The 18,082-nt window shown below is 44.4% G+C and overlaps 1 protein-coding gene across 1 annotated transcript in view; it reads left to right on the top strand.

Moving 5' to 3' along the window:
* TRPC5 (transient receptor potential cation channel subfamily C member 5) overlaps positions 1–18,082 on the top strand; it is a 158,164-nt gene that overhangs the window by 99,934 nt on the left and 40,148 nt on the right. Inside the window, exons 4-6 of the mRNA XM_004281548.3 lie at positions 2,047–2,383; positions 3,746–3,885; positions 8,334–8,656. Coding sequence (XP_004281596.1) covers positions 2,047–2,383; positions 3,746–3,885; positions 8,334–8,656 — 800 coding nt within the window. The remainder of the gene's footprint in view (positions 1–2,046; positions 2,384–3,745; positions 3,886–8,333; positions 8,657–18,082) is intronic.

The following is an 18,082-nucleotide window of genomic DNA, read 5'->3' as shown; positions in this document are numbered from 1 at the left end:
CAAGCAGCAGTCTCCCCAGACGGCTCTACCTCCCCATACCAGTAACGCTCTTTTTCACCTCCATGCCTTTAGTCATGTTATCCCCGCTACTCTGGCTGTTTACTCTCTTCCCATCTCCTTCACTACACCTAGCCAGCTTCTACACATCCTTCAATGCTCCACTCAGGTCTTACCTGCTCCAGGAAGCCTTTGCAGAGCAGTCCGAATTTGCCCTTCCTTTGTGCTCCCATTACGCCTTGTTTTCCTATCCATTTCCATGCCCTCACTAGACTGTTTCATAACTGTCTTTTTATATATGTGTCTCCCTCACTAGACTGGGTGCTTCCAGTGCTTCTCCCATTGCATCCAAATAGTTTGCTTTACCCTCCTACTTTTCTATACTTTTTTTTCTAGGACCTTTTCGTCCCAGCCTTTGGCATAAGCTATAATGCCAAGAAGAGTAGAAAGGGACTGTATGGGATTTTGTCTTTTTGTGTGTAAATGTGTGAAAAGGAGATGTGAGGACATAAGGGGGATGGTGAACATCTTTGGAGAAAATGAGATCACATGATAAAAAGACTTCAGAGCTTTTTTTTTTTGTCATCTAGTAATAGTAAACTGCTTTAGGGTAGGCTAGTCCCTAAAACGGATAATGGCTCAAACACAATAGAATTATCTCAGTCATGTAACTGTCCAAGACAGATATTCTTGGTCAACAAGATAGTTCTCCTCCACATAGTCACTGAAGGACACGGGCTGACAGAAGCCCCTAGGCCACCCTGAGCTACCACACCCCACTCAGCAAGAAGGGGGAGAGAACATGGAGGAGCACACATGGGGGACATATATAGTCCAGGCCTAGAGGTGCCACTCATCATTTCTCCTCACATTCCATTATTGAGAACTTGGTCATGTGGCCACGCCTCACTGCAAGGGAGCCTGGGAGATGTAGTCCAGCCTGTGCTCAAGGAAGAAAGAATGGTTTTGGTGGGAAGCTAGTGACCTTCACAGATATACTGACAGTAAAATTGGGCTAGTTTACCTTGGGTGTTAGGTAAATGATGGAAGAATTTTATTTCCTTTGTACTAGTAAGCTGTATGGTGCAGTGCTGTTTAACCTTTCCCATGGGAAGCTGGAGTAATCAGATAGAGGCAATCTTTAAAATCATTGCTGACAGTTGAGCTCCCTTTTGAGTTGCTTACCAGGAAGTAACAGCCGGAGGGTGACTTGCAATGCTGATGATCTCTTAACTATTAATCACTGACACTCTGTAGATTGCCTTTAAGTAAAATCCCAGCTGAGTTAGACACTGTCGTATAATATTGGCCCCCAAATAGCTTTGCCTCCTTTGCATGTCTAGACTAGAGAGCGTGTTAAATAAATGGCAAAGTAGCAACCTGATTCTTTGCTAGCCAACCAAGAGGTGCTCAGAACCAAAAGGGAAAAAAGAAAACGTCAAAAAGGGAACTCATTTCCATTCCAAACCACAGCCACAGGCATGAGCTTATTTGCTGCCAGTTCGTGTTTGCCCAGAGTACACATTTGTTGATGACCTCATGTAAGCTAGGGGAATGAGTAAAAGTGAATCCATTTGAAATGAAACATCCCCATGATTCTCTGCTAAGAGGCATGTACATTCCCAGGAGAACTTTGTAAAACAGCTGCCCACGCTCTACTCCCCGGGGAGGCTCATTTAGTGGGCTGTGGTGTGACTTGGGAATTGGGATTTTTTTTCATGTTCCCTGGATGATTCTGATGCAGAGCCAGGTTCGGGGAAGCATCTCTCTAACACAATGGGAGGGGGAATAGGGGGCCACGCCAAAGCACAAACCAGAGTGATTGATTCTGTTTAATGTATGAAACAAATAATCAACCCTAAGGAAGATCCAGTCTCCTAGCTTGACATGTAGAGCTGTCTCTGAGGTTAGACCCATGCATGGGAGCCTGGAGATCAGGCCTCCTCTGGGGATTGGCCGTGCAGCTGGCTATAAACTAGGAGAGCTATTATGAATGTAGACTTCCACCTGGACATCCCAGATGCCTGACTCGTTCTCTTCTTTTCCCAGTTTGTGGCCCAGCCCAACTGCCAACAGTTGCTTGCCACTCTGTGGTACGATGGCTTCCCTGGATGGCGGCGGAAACACTGGGTAGTCAAGCTTCTGACGTGCATGACCATTGGGTTCCTGTTTCCCATGCTGTCTATTGCTTATCTGATCTCACCCAGGAGCAACCTTGGGCTGTTCATCAAGAAACCCTTTATCAAGTTTATCTGCCACACAGCCTCATATCTGACCTTCCTCTTCATGCTTCTCCTGGCTTCTCAGCACATCATCAGGACGGACCTCCATGTGCAGGGGCCTCCCCCGACTGTAGTGGAATGGATGATATTGCCTTGGGTTCTCGGTGAGTCAAAGAGACCAGGAGCTATGGCCAGACTGCCTGCTGGTCCTGTCTAAAGAAACTACTGGAATAGGCAGTTGGACTGGCCCTGAATTCGGGCACCTTCCCTCTGTGCAGTGGGGTTGTCCTTTGTTGAGAGTGTCAGAAATGTGGTTCCTTCTTCCCCGGGCCCTGGCCGCTCAGCACCACAGGGTTCACCGTGAGATTGACAGTGTACCCAAGGCTTGTTTCAGCTAACCTAACATCATCAAGGACAAGGAAGTTGTCTGTCAGTTGATTTAGAGGGAAAGCCAAGTGTTAAGTCAGGACAGGTTCAGGTAAGCTAGGCAGGGCAAGTGCTGGTCAGTCTATTCAATGCCTTCTTTCCCATAACTGGGGTTGGGGGGAGGGGTGGCACTTGGATCTGCTGCTTTCCTATGACTACTCCACACAATCCCACTACTTATTCAGGGTCCACATCCTATTTGGATACTGATTTCACAACCAGAGGGAAACCTTGGGAAATTCACACAAGTCATGGTTAAAGCAGCCTTACCAGAAGCCTCCAGGCATAATTCCATTGCATTGGACCCTCCAATGCATTTCCATCCTCCAAGTCCTTGCTGCTTGAACTGTGGTCCCCAAACCAGCAACGTCAGCATCATCTGGGAACCTGTGAGACATGCAGAATCTCAAGTCTCACCCTGGGTCTGTGGAATCAGAATCTGCATGATCTCCGGTAGATTCCCGCGTATTTCAAAGTCTGAGACTCACTGCTTTAGACCACAGCCACACCTTTTACTGCTTTCCACATTCCAAGGCTAAAGAAACATCTATGCCATCAGGCAGAATTCCATGAAACCCACACGCAATGAGAGGAGAGAGGAGAAAAGAGGATTCTAAATTATTCTGGGCCCCATAGCCTAGCTCCAGTCCCAACATCCAGTACTTTGGACCATGGCCAGCTTTTGCTCACCTCAAAGCTCATTGAGAAGTTTTCCCTCTAGCACATAGTGGAAACTAAGGACTATGGGATAATATTGACCTAATTAATTCATTGATGAAATTACCCCTACTCTAAAATGGGAAGAGGGTAGAATCAGATGCCCTGAATTGCAACAACATTCCAGTAACTGTGGTAACGATGTAAAAGTGAGTAGTATCCAGAAAATTATAACATATAGACATCTTTAGGTAAAGCCTATCTTGGCGAGTTCAAGACAGGGAGGTGAGGTAGTAAAGAAAGAAGAAAGTTATTACTATCTCTAGGGGCTCCACTGACCCCCAATTCATTCATTGATTTCCTCTTTCTTCATTTGGGAGAATCCTGCTATGATGTCTAGTCTGACGCTGTGAAGAAATAAACCTTTTGCCTCCATTCTTCAGGTTTCATTTGGGGGGAGATTAAGGAAATGTGGGATGGTGGATTTACTGAATACATCCATGATTGGTGGAACCTGATGGATTTTGCAATGAACTCACTCTACCTGGCAACTATTTCCTTGAAGATCGTGGCCTATGTCAAGGTAACTTGGAATGTTCGCCATTTTTCTTAAACAATGATTTTGGTTACATTAAGCTTTAGCTGTGGGAGCATAAAAAGTTTAGGAGGAAAGTGCTGATGACAGTTCAGTCCATGTGGAAAAGTACCATAAAACAGACATTCTTTCAGTGGTTTGTAAGCAGTGTCCACCTAACCAAAGAAAGTGGAGAATGGAGCAATTTGCAAATGAATTCTTAGCTTCTTCAACTCTGTCATCCATCTCAATTAGCGTTTACATCCTTTCTACAATGTCCTCGCCAAGAAGATGGCCCATTGATGCTTGCACAGGGCAGAGACTAGGAAATTCACTGAATTTCCAGAAGCCTCTCTCAATACTTGTCACTTCATTAAAAAGTGCTACTTTGTATTTTTCTAATATTATTCTCCCTGTGACACATCCATTAGTAATCCTTCCTCCCTGTAGGGTCAAACGGAACGGGGCTGTTCCTTCTCCATAAAGGGCTTCCAATATGAAGTCATCTCTCCCTAACCCGCTGAGCTGTCTCTTCCCAGAGCTAAATATTCACACTTCCCTCAAGTGTTCTTCATTGGATAGGGAGCAGAACCCTAGAATCACATCACTTCCACCACCAGGATGATCATTCAAGCTGTTATGAATCCCGCCTTTCGAGTATCACCCAATCTATGTCTCTCTACGAATCTAGATCACACACACACACACACACACACACACACACACACCAACTTGATGTTGTCCCTGCACAATGTACAGCCTGAATTATCCTGAAAAACAGCTTCATGTCCAACACCTCATGCTGGGTAGTCACAGGCTCTGAGTTCGAGTTTGGTGCTCATTAGATAATGGAATGGCTGTGCTCCCTATACCCTGAATTGAACTGCTCCAGCGTGAGAAAGGCTGACAATCCCATCTCCAAGATTGTCTAGTCAGTCATGCTTTTTGGCACTAAATCCCACATGAAGGAGTTTTAGAATGGGAATATGGCTGTCCCCCAAATCGCCAACTTAAGTTTATTTTTATATCCCTAATATGCATATTGCATAAATTTTAAGACCTTTGGAGTTAGTTACATGGAGCGTGAATATTGAATGCAGTCCTGAAACATTTTTGAAAGCCTAAGAGTATGCTTTCACTGGTGGTGATCGTTTAACACATACTTACAACTTCGTTACAAGAAAAAGCTGGTAAGGAAAATGTTTGAATCTCTGGTTAATGTGCCTGGATGAAATCCATGTCATTCTGGCACTCTGCTGACTAAGTAACACTGTTTGCCTAAAAAAAAAATTCTTCGTTTGGCAGTGGTATTTATATCCTGAAGGGACAATAAATTATCAATCTAGAAATTGGTGGGTTCTGCTTAAACAGGAAAGTTTAGAATAAATGATCAAAAGGATTAACCCTTGGGGATGTGAAAATGTGTCAACAGATGCCCAACGTTAGTTAATCACATAACCTGTCCAATTTCACTGGCAAGCCTTCCAAGGACCAGATACTTCCCCACCATAGACTGTAAGGATAAATCAGCTCCACTAAGCTGAGTAAATGCCCCTCAACTGACATTTAACCCAAAAAAAGACATTTGCCAAGAAGTTAGAGTCCTTCTCAAGAAAGGAGAATTTACCAAGCAAGACATTCCACATGCAGACTGGATTTGCACTGAGAAACTATCAATGGGCAGTCTGGTCCACGCTTGCACAGAGGCACACCAGTCTGAAATGAACTTCTCCAAGTAGGCTGAGCCAACCTCTACGAGGTAAAGACACAGGGCTGGTCCCCAGGCCCTTTGAAAAATTTCAGATCTCTATTGTACTGAGGCAGTACAGAAGCACCATGGCATAAACTGGCCTTAAGAAAATCCTTCATTAGCGTGAAAAACTAGTCAACAGTATATATACTCCACCTCACATTATTTTGCTTTTGAGCACACCCCCCTTTGAAAAGCGTAGAGGCCAATTTTCAAGCTGCATTCCATCCCAAAGAATATAAGAAAACTCACCTGCCTCCCAATATCACTAACTCAAGAGTCAGGAAACGTAAATGTAATCCCTGCTCTGATATTTAGGAGCTAGATTAGCTGGATTACCACAGGCCATCCTTCTACCTCTCTGAGCCTCAGACACTGCCTCTGAAAAATAAAACTGGACTAGATCAATGGATTTCAGGCTTTGAATTGTTTTCCATGGAACCACATCTTGAAATTAAAACTTATGCAGAACTTGAATATATTAAGGAGCTCAAAGGAATGAATTTGAATCGAGGAATGAATCTTCCAGGCCTCCTCTTTGGTTTCCACAGTAGCCACCAGGTGCTTCCACTGAACCCTCAGGCTTGAAGGAACGCAATTTGAAAACCATTTGCGTTTGATCAGGGGTCAGCAAACTATGATCTGCAGGCCAAACTGGGGCCACTGCCACATCTGTTTGTTTATGTATTGCCTGTTAGTTCTAGAAGGAAAGAGTTGAGTAGTTGCCACAGGGACCATATAGTCCACAAAGCCAAAAATATGTACTATCTGGCCCTTGTCAGAAAAAGTCTGCTGACCTCTACGCAGGCTAAACGAGCTCCAAGTTTATTCCCTGCTATCATATTCTATAATATCTTTCTCCAAAAATATACATGCAAAGCATAGATTTGCCACGAGAATCACCTTTCACACTTTTGACTGTCCTGCAAATCCAAACTCACCAGCCCATAGGCAGAAGACTTCCCTGTGGTTACAGGTGTGCCTGTGGAGAGAGAAAACCCTAAATTATGAGTTATGCATGTTCCAGTTGAGAGTACCTAGTTTTAAAATATAGGTCTGTTTTGTTATCAGCAAAGAATCTGCATCTTTCACATAGACCACCAAACCTGTAAAGGCCTATCTAACATATGTGCTGTGATATCAACTATCATATATGTAATATTTAACGGAAATAGTGCTAGACTGAGTGTGCAGAGACCTGAGTTTTGGTCCTGGCTCTGCCACCAACTTGCTGTGTGACCTTAAGCAACTCACTCTGCCTCTCTGGATTTCAGCTCCTCCACTTGTAAAACAGGCATAACAATGTCCACCCCTCACAACGATGCAGCAAATGTTTTCTTTAGAAAGAAAAACAGAGAGATACAAGATTTGGCCAAGAGTGTGTAAGACCAATTGGCCACCCCAAGTCTATTTGAAACAGAAGCAAGTTTTCTCCAAACTCCTCTGACAGTGAAGAATATTGGATACACACAATGATTTTAACAACACCAGTTTCCTCAGTTGTTGGAAGCGAAGCACATTTTAGAAATGCTAACAATATAATTTGGCCCTCGATGCAACATTTTCTCAGGAAAGTTGTTTACATTTAGTCCTGAGAAATTGTGATATTTAGATGAGTGCTCAAGGCAATATGCTTCGGATTGAATTCCAGGCAAAATCTACTTCTGTCTTGGGGAAGGTAAAAAGCAATTTCTTATATTTCCATAACACCTCCCCTTATGGAGTACACAGACGTTCACATATGGATACATAATCACAGACATGTGCAGTGGGTAGGAGTAGATATTATCCTCATTCTCTGGTGAAATTGAGAGAGAGAGAGGCAGTTTTAAGCGACAAAGCCCAAATTGGAGCTCAGACCTCACGTCGAAGCCATCTTTCCACGAGGCGACCTCTAATATTCCAGGAGCTGAAAGCTCAGGCAAGACTGAAAAATGGGCAGCCAACCCCAGAAATCCTGGCTCTTCCCCTTCTTCAACCCCTGGTTCTTCATTTGTGCTAGAGGGACATTGCAATTTGTCAGACTGTCAAAGGAACAATAAAATACATCCATACACCACTGTGCGGACAGTACTAAATTTACTACCTGGAAGGTTGACGTGCCATTTGTAATAGTATGGGAGAAAAGCGTATTGGCAGAAAACTCTGAGTAATGACCCTCTAAGGATGCTCTATCAGCCCCAAACTGCAGTCAGCAGGGAAGTCAACATGAACACTGCACACTGAGGAGACTGAACCTGTCGCTTGTCCTTCAGTAACTACAAGTCGTCTGCAGTGCTCAGAACAAAATGGGGGATTGGGTAGGAAAGTTGATTTGAAATCTCATTAGGAAGCAGAGCGATTTGGGCATACCTGTGGCTCTGTTCCAGGGACACTTCTCAACAATCTGGTCAACTCACACTTCAAAAATGTCTGTTGATAAACTACAGGTGGTTACTCCAGATAATTGCTCTGAAATTCATTTTTCTACATCTATGTGCTGGGTATATATTTCGATGAGGGTGGGAGGACGAGTGTTATTCGCATCATGTATTGATTGGGTGGGAAAAAAAGACAAATAGTGCCAATCACGGGGGGAGCTGTTGTATAAATGAATGCTTGATGCTTACTTTCGTGGCTTTATTTGGGTGCAGAAGGGAGAAAAGAGGGGAAAGTTTTCTAAATGCTCGCTGTACCTCTCATCTTGTGCACTTGTTGTTTCTTCCAGTATAATGGTTCTCGTCCAAGGGAAGAATGGGAAATGTGGCACCCAACTCTGATTGCAGAAGCTCTCTTTGCGATATCCAACATTTTAAGTTCGTTGCGTCTCATATCCCTCTTCACAGCCAACTCCCACTTAGGGCCTCTGCAGATCTCTTTGGGGCGCATGTTGCTTGATATCCTCAAATTCCTCTTTATCTACTGCCTGGTACTGCTGGCTTTTGCCAATGGATTGAACCAGCTTTACTTTTATTATGAGACCAGAGCAATCGATGAGCCCAACAACTGCAAGGGGATCCGATGCGAGAAACAGAACAATGCCTTCTCCACGTAAGACTCCCCGCTTTCCTCTTCTGCCTTTTGTCTGCTTTCTCCTTCTTTGCCCTATTTTCCGTCCACAGCTTCATCACTGCCCCTTGACAGTGCATGCAGAGCTCACTTATGGATCAACCCGAAGGGTCTGAAGTGAAGGAAGGTTCTTCCCTCCCTGCAGGGGACCAGGACGGGAAGTAGAGTTAGGTGAGGGAGGAAAGAGACAAACACACAGGGGCTCCCAGGAACTCATCAAAAGGGTTAGTTCTGAACTATTTTGGTCACATCCCATATTTTTAAAGGAATTCATGGGAAGGGGTAAATAATTCCTCTCTCTAAAAAGCATCACTAACCAAGGAAATGAAGCGGCAAGGCTATACCTCTCAACAAGTGATTGCCAAAGCTAATGTAACTGTTCTGAATCAAGAACAAAGAAAAAGGGAGAGTGCAAAATTATCTGAATGCACCTTGTGATATTGTGATTAATAATAAGAAATATGTATTTGCTCTTTGTCTCCATTTCTGGCACAGAGCTCCGAAAAGCCTTGGAATTTCCTAAGTGATGAGAACAACAAAGGTGTCTTTGGCTGTGTTAACAAAGTGACTTTTGGACCTCACCTAAGGATGGGGGCCGGTTACCCCCATGTGATTAGAGGGTTGGAACATTCAGTCTCACCCCTGCACCTTCAAGGGAGGGGAGAGGGACTGGAAATTGAGTTCAATTACCAATGGCCAATGATTTAATCAACCGTGACTATGTAATGAACCCTCCATAAAAACCCAAAAGGACAGGGTTCAGAGAGCTTCCAAGTTGGTGAGCACGTGGAGATTTGGGGAGAGTGGGTGATCAGAGAGGGCAGGGAAGCTCTGCAACCCCGCACATACCTTGCCGTATGCATGTTCTATCCGGCTGTTTCTGAGTTGTATCCTTTTATAATAAACCAGTAATCTAGTCATTTCAATGTTTCTCTGAGTTTTGTGAGGTACTCAAAGCCAAGGAGAGGGCTGTGAAAAGCTCTGATCTATAGCCAGCTGGTCAGAAGCACAGGGGACAACCTGGATTTGTAATTAGCATCTGGGAATGGGGGAAAGGGGAGCAGTCTTGTGGGACTGAGCTCTGAATCCATGGAATCTGACGTTATCTCCCAGGGGTGTCAGAATTGAGTTGACTTGTAGGACACCCAACTGGTGTCAGAGAATTGGTGATATGGGGGGAAAATATCTCCCCATACGCAAAGGCTGGAATTGAGTTAAGACCGCTTAGATGGTGTCAGAGCAATGGGATTTGCTAGAACAGCCCTGGCTCACGGAAACATGTGGTTTGGGGAGAGAAAAATAAATAAGAGGTCAGGGGGATGACGAATCTTTGATTCCTAGATGCAGAAGAGACAGGCTAAAAGTAAGATGAGAGTCAGCTCAACTTCTGGGGTTAAATTAAGGTTTCAGGTGGGCCAAAAGGCACCAAGCAGTGACTGGAAATGTCTCCTTTTCCCACTTGGGACACAGGAGACAGCTCATGACTCTCTGGCCATGAGTCCACTGCCTCTGGACCTATGGAACCCCTGTGCCTTTTCTTTGTAAACCCAACACCTACTTCTCTAGGACCTTTAAGCTTCCAGAATGGCTTTTATTTTCTCACAAGTCACTGTTAGGGGAAGCAGACAAGAGAAAGAAAATAAGCACATGTCAGGAAAAGTGTTGGGTTCCGGGAGCAGTCCTGAGCTTACCCCGGACTCAGTGTCCTACACCTTGTCCATCTCTAGCCCCTGTTCTGGAGAGAGCCAGTCATCTGGTAATCACAGCAATTACCCCAAGGTCGTGAGAGATTCTTAGTCATTAAATTGAGATACAATTTTCCCCCTTAACTCTATAAACTAGGGCAGATCAATGGACTCAGACATTCTCGAAATGTGTTAAATAACAAAGGCCAGGGGGGAAAAAAAGGGTTTCTGCCTGACCCCAAGTTGCACCAACAGCTAGCAGCATTTCCTAAAATAGATGACAGATAACCACAGTTCACAGGGATATGAATAGACATGAAAACAAGATCTCTGATCAAGTGAGTTTTGGAAATGCTGGGACAAATTTAAGAAGGTTTCTCTACTGCAGGGCTTCTCAGAGATTTTCCATTGTGAATCTACAGTAAAGGGAGAGGTTCTCCCAAATGTATTGACCAAGATGCTATTCCCGTGAATAAAGTTTGGAAAATGTTGCCTCGCCGCGTTGCCCATTTTATAGCACCCACCCCCTCCACTAGGCCACACTCCCGCCCTCTCCTCCCAGAACTCAGGGCAAAATCTTGGATGGGGAAACCAGACTTATGTGAAAGGGGAAAAGAGGCCAAAATGGGACGACAAAGAGACAGTGCCGTTTTGGTGAAGCCAACCTGGAGTGGACAAAGGCAACTGGTCACCTCGCTAATGCCTCTTGACTAGGAACTGCTTCCTCTCCTGCATTAGTCTAGAGACAGAACTCACATCAACCTGTTTTCAATACAAAGAGCAATTTTGTAGTGGCTTGAGCACCAGGAGACCGTATCTGTTCCCATCAAAGCATTCGACAGAATTGCACACCTGAATGCAAGGCGCCTTCCGGGAGGCCAGGTCCCTGCCAATTACCCTCTCACATGAACTCTGCTGAGGAAGTTTATGAAATGCCTCCTTGTAAGTCTGTAGTGATTATTAACACCCCTGTTGCCAACTGACATTGGTTCTCATCACTTGCCCAGCAGGGACAATTGACAAGAATGGGCACCTGTAGTACATGAAGTTATCTCTTGGGGTGTCAGGTATAAAGAAGCATTGTCATGCTGGGGGCAGATCAGCAGTAACGTTACCTTAACTTCCCTTCTAGGTGTTGATTTCTTTTTTCCTCCACAGAAGTCTGACTCAGATTTATGTTTTCCTTTAAATGCCTCAACTCAGGCATTTATAATACCTGCTAAAATACATGCTACTTAGAGCGTCAGAAAGACTCTGTTTTTAGAGAAGGGGAAAAGGGAGCTTGTTAACAGATCTGACGTAAACTATGGCATCTGCTTGCTGTCACCCTTTTCCTTCTGATTCTCCAGAGATGTCATTGCTATTCTCCTGCTTAAAAAAGAAAAATTTTTCTGGGCACACAATTCAGGGGGACCTTGTTATCCTTGCTGACAAGCACATGACAGTACTGTGGGTGGTTTGAGTTCAGTATTCAATACTGGCCTTCATCCACTGTTGAGAGCAATTGGGAAGGCATCCTTCGGAGGGCACGGGGCTTGGGAAGAAACAGGGTGGAAGTGGCAAAAAGCTAACTTGGTGGTGCTGTTTCTCCTTCTGAGGTCCTGACCCTCAACTCCAGATGCCTCCTGAACACACCTGGCTGTGCCGCAGGCCTCTCAAACACAACATCCACAACTAAATTCCTTATCTCTATAGCCCCACCCCAAACCCACTTCCGTCTTAATTCCTCATCTCATTCAATGACACCAGGCAGACTCCTAGGAGTCATCTGGGACGCTCCCCCTCTCCCCCAAGCAACACATCCTGTCTCACACTCACTTCCTAAATATCTCTTAAACCCTCCTCTGTCCACACACACACACACACCCCACTGTCTTGATTCAGGCCTAAACCGTCTCTCCCCAAAACTGCTGGGTCTTAAGTGGTCTTAAGTGGTCTCCCTGCCTCCAGTCTTGTTGCCCCCGCAAACGATTTCCCACCCACCACACAGAAGTTTCTAAATACTGGTCTTATCTTGTCGCCCCCTGGTCTCATGCCTGCCTGGTATCTGTATATTCTCCAGCAGAAAATTCTCCTCTTTCCTATAGCTCACAGGGCCTGGGAATCTGGAGCCCGCCTCTCACGCCTGTCACTCCTCTCCTCCATAGTCAACGTCTTGCTCTTCCCAACTTCAGGAGAGCATCTCGGCCCTACAGGCCCTTGTACGTGACACGCCACTCCCTCTTCCTGGAATGCCCAACCCCACCTGGCCAGCCTGGACCACTCTCATGCATCCTTCAAGCATCTGCCAAAGCCTCACCTGCTGTTTTAAGGCTTTTCTTACCCACTCCGACCCCACTCTCAGATATAGTCTCCTTCTGTGTCTCCCATGGCATTCTAAGTCCATCTCCGTTATAATAGATAACCTATAATAATAAAGGTACTAGTCATAATAATAATGTAATAGATAACATATTTTAGTCATTTGTTGTCTCTGACCCACCAGACTGAGACCCCCATTTTAGAGGCCTTGCTCCTACCATAGACATAAAGGGGTTCAACATGCCCATTGAACAACTGAATGAAAGGATGAATTCTAGTAGCAATCCTATCTTTAGTTCTAGAAGATTCACTTCTGCTTCTGCCCCCCTCACATGGCTAAAGTATCTAGCCAGCTCTGTCACTCTACAGATCCACTTGCTGTCAGAGAAAACCCTTGGCCTTTCTCCTACCTCCCTCATCCTGTACGTGGGCACTTGGCCAGAGAACAAAGTTCTACATTGATCCCTACTAAACTTCATCTTGTTAGTTCCAGCCCCTTGCTCCAAGCTGTTGAAATCTTGCTGAATCTTGATTCTGTCGTCCACTCTATTAGCTGTCTCTCCCAGTCTTGTATCGTCTGAAGATCTAAAAAGCTTGCCACCTATTCTCATCCAAAGCATTGATAAAACTGTCATTCAGGCTTGGTATTCGCTGGGTGGAATATTGGGTGGCTATTAAAATTACATTTATGAAATGTGTGATTTTTAACACATTTTTGACCGGAGATGTATTACGGCCCCAGGTGTTAGTTTCTGCAAAAATGCCCCGGTCAATAATGGGTTCAAAACACAAAAATTGTACACACTATGATTGCAACTAACATAACTGCAACTAGATACGCAAATGAGTGACCATCTACAAAGGCAATAAAGAAACGTGAAACAACAAGGTTGGATTTAGGTGGGAGGTTAATAAAAGTCATAAAAATAGCATATTTGCTGAGTGCTAGGTCCAGGCACTATTAAAAAGATGAGCCTGACATGAATTAACTCATTTAATCCTCACAACCATGCTCTGAGGTAGGCACTATTATTATTGCCCCTTTTACAGATTGAGAAATTAGGGTACAAAACAGTTAAGCAGACAGCTCCCAGTCACAAAGGTGATAGTGACAGAGTCAGGATTTCAATCCAGGCATACAAGTTCCAGTCTGTGCTTGTATCCAGGGGTGCAAGTGTGAGACTGATTTTGTAAAGGTATGCAAAATTAGTTGTGTGAAGTTGCAATAATCGTGAATATACGTAAAGCTGAAGAGGACAGAGCCATGACCTAGCAGATCACTTGGGACCTCCTTGTAAACCATCACCATTCATTTGTGGCTATTCCTACTTAACCAATGGTGATTTCTCTACCCAACATTCAGCCCATATTTTCCCATCTTATTTATATGGATACAAACTCAGTCCCCATCAAAGGCTCTTCTTTTTGTTCTGACCAGGTTTTAAAGGTCCTTATTGAGTATCTCAGCTTTTTCTCCTAATTTCAGCTCATAGCCTTCCTGCTGTTGTTATCACGGGAAGGGTGCCACTCATTCATACTTTCCTTACTTATGTGCTTCTATAATCTTTTATAGATTTATTCAACATTTACACAGCAACTCCTATGTGCCAGGCAATGAGGATACTGCGTAAATGGCATCCTTATCCTCAAGAAGTTCACAGTCTAATGGAGAACACAAGTGAACAATTAGAATAGCCACAATTTTAATGCTTATTATATGCCGAGCACTGTGCCGAGTGTGTTACATGCAGTACTTTATGTGATTAAAAAAAAAAAAAAAAGGTGGTTAAGTGTTTGGACTCCAGAGTCAGAAGAGCTGGGTATAAATCCTACCTCTGCCATTTTCTGCCTGTGTGACCACTCTGTGCCTCAGTTTCTCATCTGAAAAAAAAAAAGAATAGTAGCTACTTCATAGGGTTATTTTGAGAATCAAATATTACAATGTGTGCCTGGCACATAGTAAGAGCACAATAAATGATAACAGTTAGTATTTATCCTACAAATGACCATTTTAGAGATGAGGAAACTTGAAGTTTAAAGAGGCTGTGCCACTTTCCCAAAGTCATATGGTTAATAAGTAAAGGTGTCTAAAGTTTGCTCTTAGCCACTCGCCTCTCTTGCCTCTACAGCATGACATGTGCCTTTATGGACTAAGGCTGGGCTGCCATGGGAGAATAAAAGAGGATCGTCTAACCCCACCTTGTAGGAAAGGAGTCAGGGGAAACTTCTAGAGGAGGTGGGGCTTCAGCTGAGCCTGGCAGGTCAAACAAGAGTTGGGCAGAGAAGGAGACAGGACAGAAGTAGAGACTAGAGGTTGGGAGTAGGGTGGGAGCACTCCAACCAGAGTTAGAAGCTTGTCAAAGGCAGGATGAAATGAGAAATTGCAGGTCTGGGGAACTGCAAAATGGGTGGGGATAACCAAAGAGATGACCATGCCTTTGCTCCATGTGTGTTATCAGCACAACTTGTGAAAGGATGATAGCACTGCTTTCTCCCAAGGAGCCTTTCTCTTCTGGTACATCCTCCAGTTCTTCACTGGTCAGAATGAAGTCCAGAGGGGTAAATCTTCTCCATACTCCTGCTATCTTTTTTTCTTTTTTTTTTAATATTTATTTGTTTATTTTAGTTTTGGCTGCATTGGGTCTTCATTGCTGCGTGCTGGCTTTCTCTAGTTGCAGTGAGCAGGTCTACTCTTCGTTGTGGTGCGCGGGCTTCTCATTGCAGTGGCTTCTCTTGTTGCAGAGCACGGGCTCTAGGCGCGCGGGCTTCAGTAGTTGTGGCTCGCGGGCTCTAGAGCGCAGGCTCAGTAGTTGTGGCACACGGGCTTAGTTGCTTTGCGGCTTGTGGGATCTTCCCGGACCAGGGCTCGAACCCGTGTCCCCTGCATTGGCAGGCGGATTCTTAACCACTGCACCACCAGGGAAGTCCCTCCTGCTACCTTTTGAAAGATTAAGTCCTCATCTCAAAGACAAGAATTTCAGCAAGGGACATGAGAACTACAGTTCCCATCTCTATTCTACTGAGCAGCTCTTAGCTTTGTGATCTATTTATGGATGGCTCCCAACATGCACAAATCCCCCTTAACCAGATGGTATGGATTTGTCTTCCCAACAGTTAATATCAAGTCTTCTTGAATCTTTGTATCTTCACTTTGTACCCCTTGTTGAGCTAGCAAGTTCCATATGTTTGCTGACTCTCTGCTAAATAAAAATGTACTGATTGTTTTCTCTCAGGTCATCTCCTTTAAAATCAAAATAATATTCCTTTGGCATTAGGGTCTGCATTTAGGTCAACAAGTCTTTCTATCCCTGTGATAATTGTATTATGGACCCGACCACCAAGTACCCCTAGGTAATGGCCCTTTCCCTGTGAATTCAACTGAGTCTAGAAGCCTAGAAGACAGAGCTTCCTATAGATGTTTCATTAGATGTGCTTATCTACCCCAAATGTCAGTCACTCATTTTATCCAGTCATGCCTTTCAATAAACCAGATTCTCCTAATGGCCAGACTATGTTGTGACATTTTGTGCCTCATGTCAAGGGCATTCTCACTATCAACCGCCAAAACTGAGGAACAATCTTTACCCCTTTTCTTATCTCTTGTACAGTTATACCTGTAGGGTGTCCCTAACTAGAATATCACCACAGTTTAGGGCAGATTTTAAATGCCCGGACTTTCACTTTTAGGAATCTTTGTATCAGCCATTGGAATGGCTAGTATTAAACTCTACACTCAAGCGTTAACCACTGCAATTTTCATTGTTACGGGGCTGGGGGTGAAGGAGTGTAACATCATCCGTTCTGGAGAAGCAACTGATGAAGTAAGACCCTGCCAACATATTGATGACATACTTGCCCTGGCTTGTGGCCTTGTTGTCTGTCATGCAGTCAAGAAACACCTAATGAATGCTTTCTATATTCAGGGACACTCAACTTCCAGCGACTCTGGTTCTTCAGTGTCATTCCTACTTGCTGCATCTTCTTTCTGTTTTTCTGAACGATATATTCCCTGGCTTTTGTTTATCCAGCTGCTGGGCTAGCTTCTTGTGCCGTTGCTGGCCTCCTGCCTGCCCTGACATCAAACGGACACGGCCAGGTCCTAGATAGGCCTTCCTAACAGAACCAGACTCTTGAAACCTATATCTGCCCCATTTTTGAAACTCTGCCTGTATCTGTGATGCATTGTATTGCCTGGCCCTGACTTGTAGAATCTCCTGGAAATTCAGATCCTGTGATAGGTCTGACTTGCCATATTCTGGTTCTTGTTCCCTGGCCCTTGAAGTCCAGACTCTCATCTTACTGTTGATTCTCAAATGTTTCACCATCTGGCGCTTACTTTCATCAAACAAAAAACAGATTTCTTCCTTCTTGGCTAGCTCTCAAGTAATGTGATACTGAAAAGACAGTGGAAGCTATCCACAATGATTAGAGAGGAGCCATTTAACAGGTTGAAAAGGGCTATGTACACGTTGCCCAGGGAGCCCCGAAGCAGGCCCCCTGAGAATTAGGCCACTGCAGAGCACAACCTTCATCAAAATGAACTAACACTCACTGTGCAGCCTACTGAATGTGCAATTGTCAATGGGTTTGGAATCTTCTAGACCTTAATCCAGTGATAACTGTAATAGTAATATGTCTTCATTCATTTATTCAACGAATATTATTGAGTGCCTATTACGTGCCAGGTACATAGTAGCTGTATGTCTGTCTCTTTCCTCATAGAGCTTACATTCTAGTGGGGATGAACAGAAAATCAACATTTAAACAAAAATTTACTAAATAATATAATTTTAGAGTTTTAAGTGCTACCAAAAAACTGAAACAAGACAACAGGATAGAGAATAACCAGTGAAGCCACTTTAGGTAGAGTGACCCTGGGGACTCTGTCTGAGGGGGTGACATTTGAACTGAGACCTTAATGATGATAAGGAGACAGCCATGCAGAGATCAGGGGTAAGACCACTCCCAGACAGAGGAAATCTTTAAAACACTGTCCATACATACCCCTGAAATGAACCCAAGAACCAACCCCTCAGCCTCTCAAAATATATTGGGCTATAAAAACAACACATTTTGAGCAATTGAAAAGTTACATCTATTCTTTTTTTTTTTTTTTTTTTTTGGTACACGGGCCTCTCAATGTTGTGGCCTCTCCCGTTGCGCAGCACAGGCTCCGGACGCACAGGCCCAGCAGCCATGGCTCACGGGCCCAGCCGCTCCGCGGCATGCGGGATCCTCCCGGACTGGGGCACGAACCTGCGTCCCCTGCATCCGCAGGCGGACTCTCAACCACTGCACCACCAGGGAAGCCCCCTACATCTATTCTTAAAGTAGTATTTCTTAACTTCTATGCCTCTTCCGTGTGCTTGGGAAAAGGTTGGTTTGTGCCACCCAGGAGCTGGCTGCACTGTATTGCTGTATG

The sequence above is a fragment of the Orcinus orca genome, chromosome X, assembly GCF_937001465.1.
Source record: "Orcinus orca chromosome X, mOrcOrc1.1, whole genome shotgun sequence".
Lineage (NCBI taxonomy): Eukaryota > Metazoa > Chordata > Mammalia > Artiodactyla > Delphinidae > Orcinus > Orcinus orca.
The sequence above is the reverse complement of the archived record's forward strand: the minus strand, read 5'-3'. Positions and strand labels throughout refer to the sequence as shown.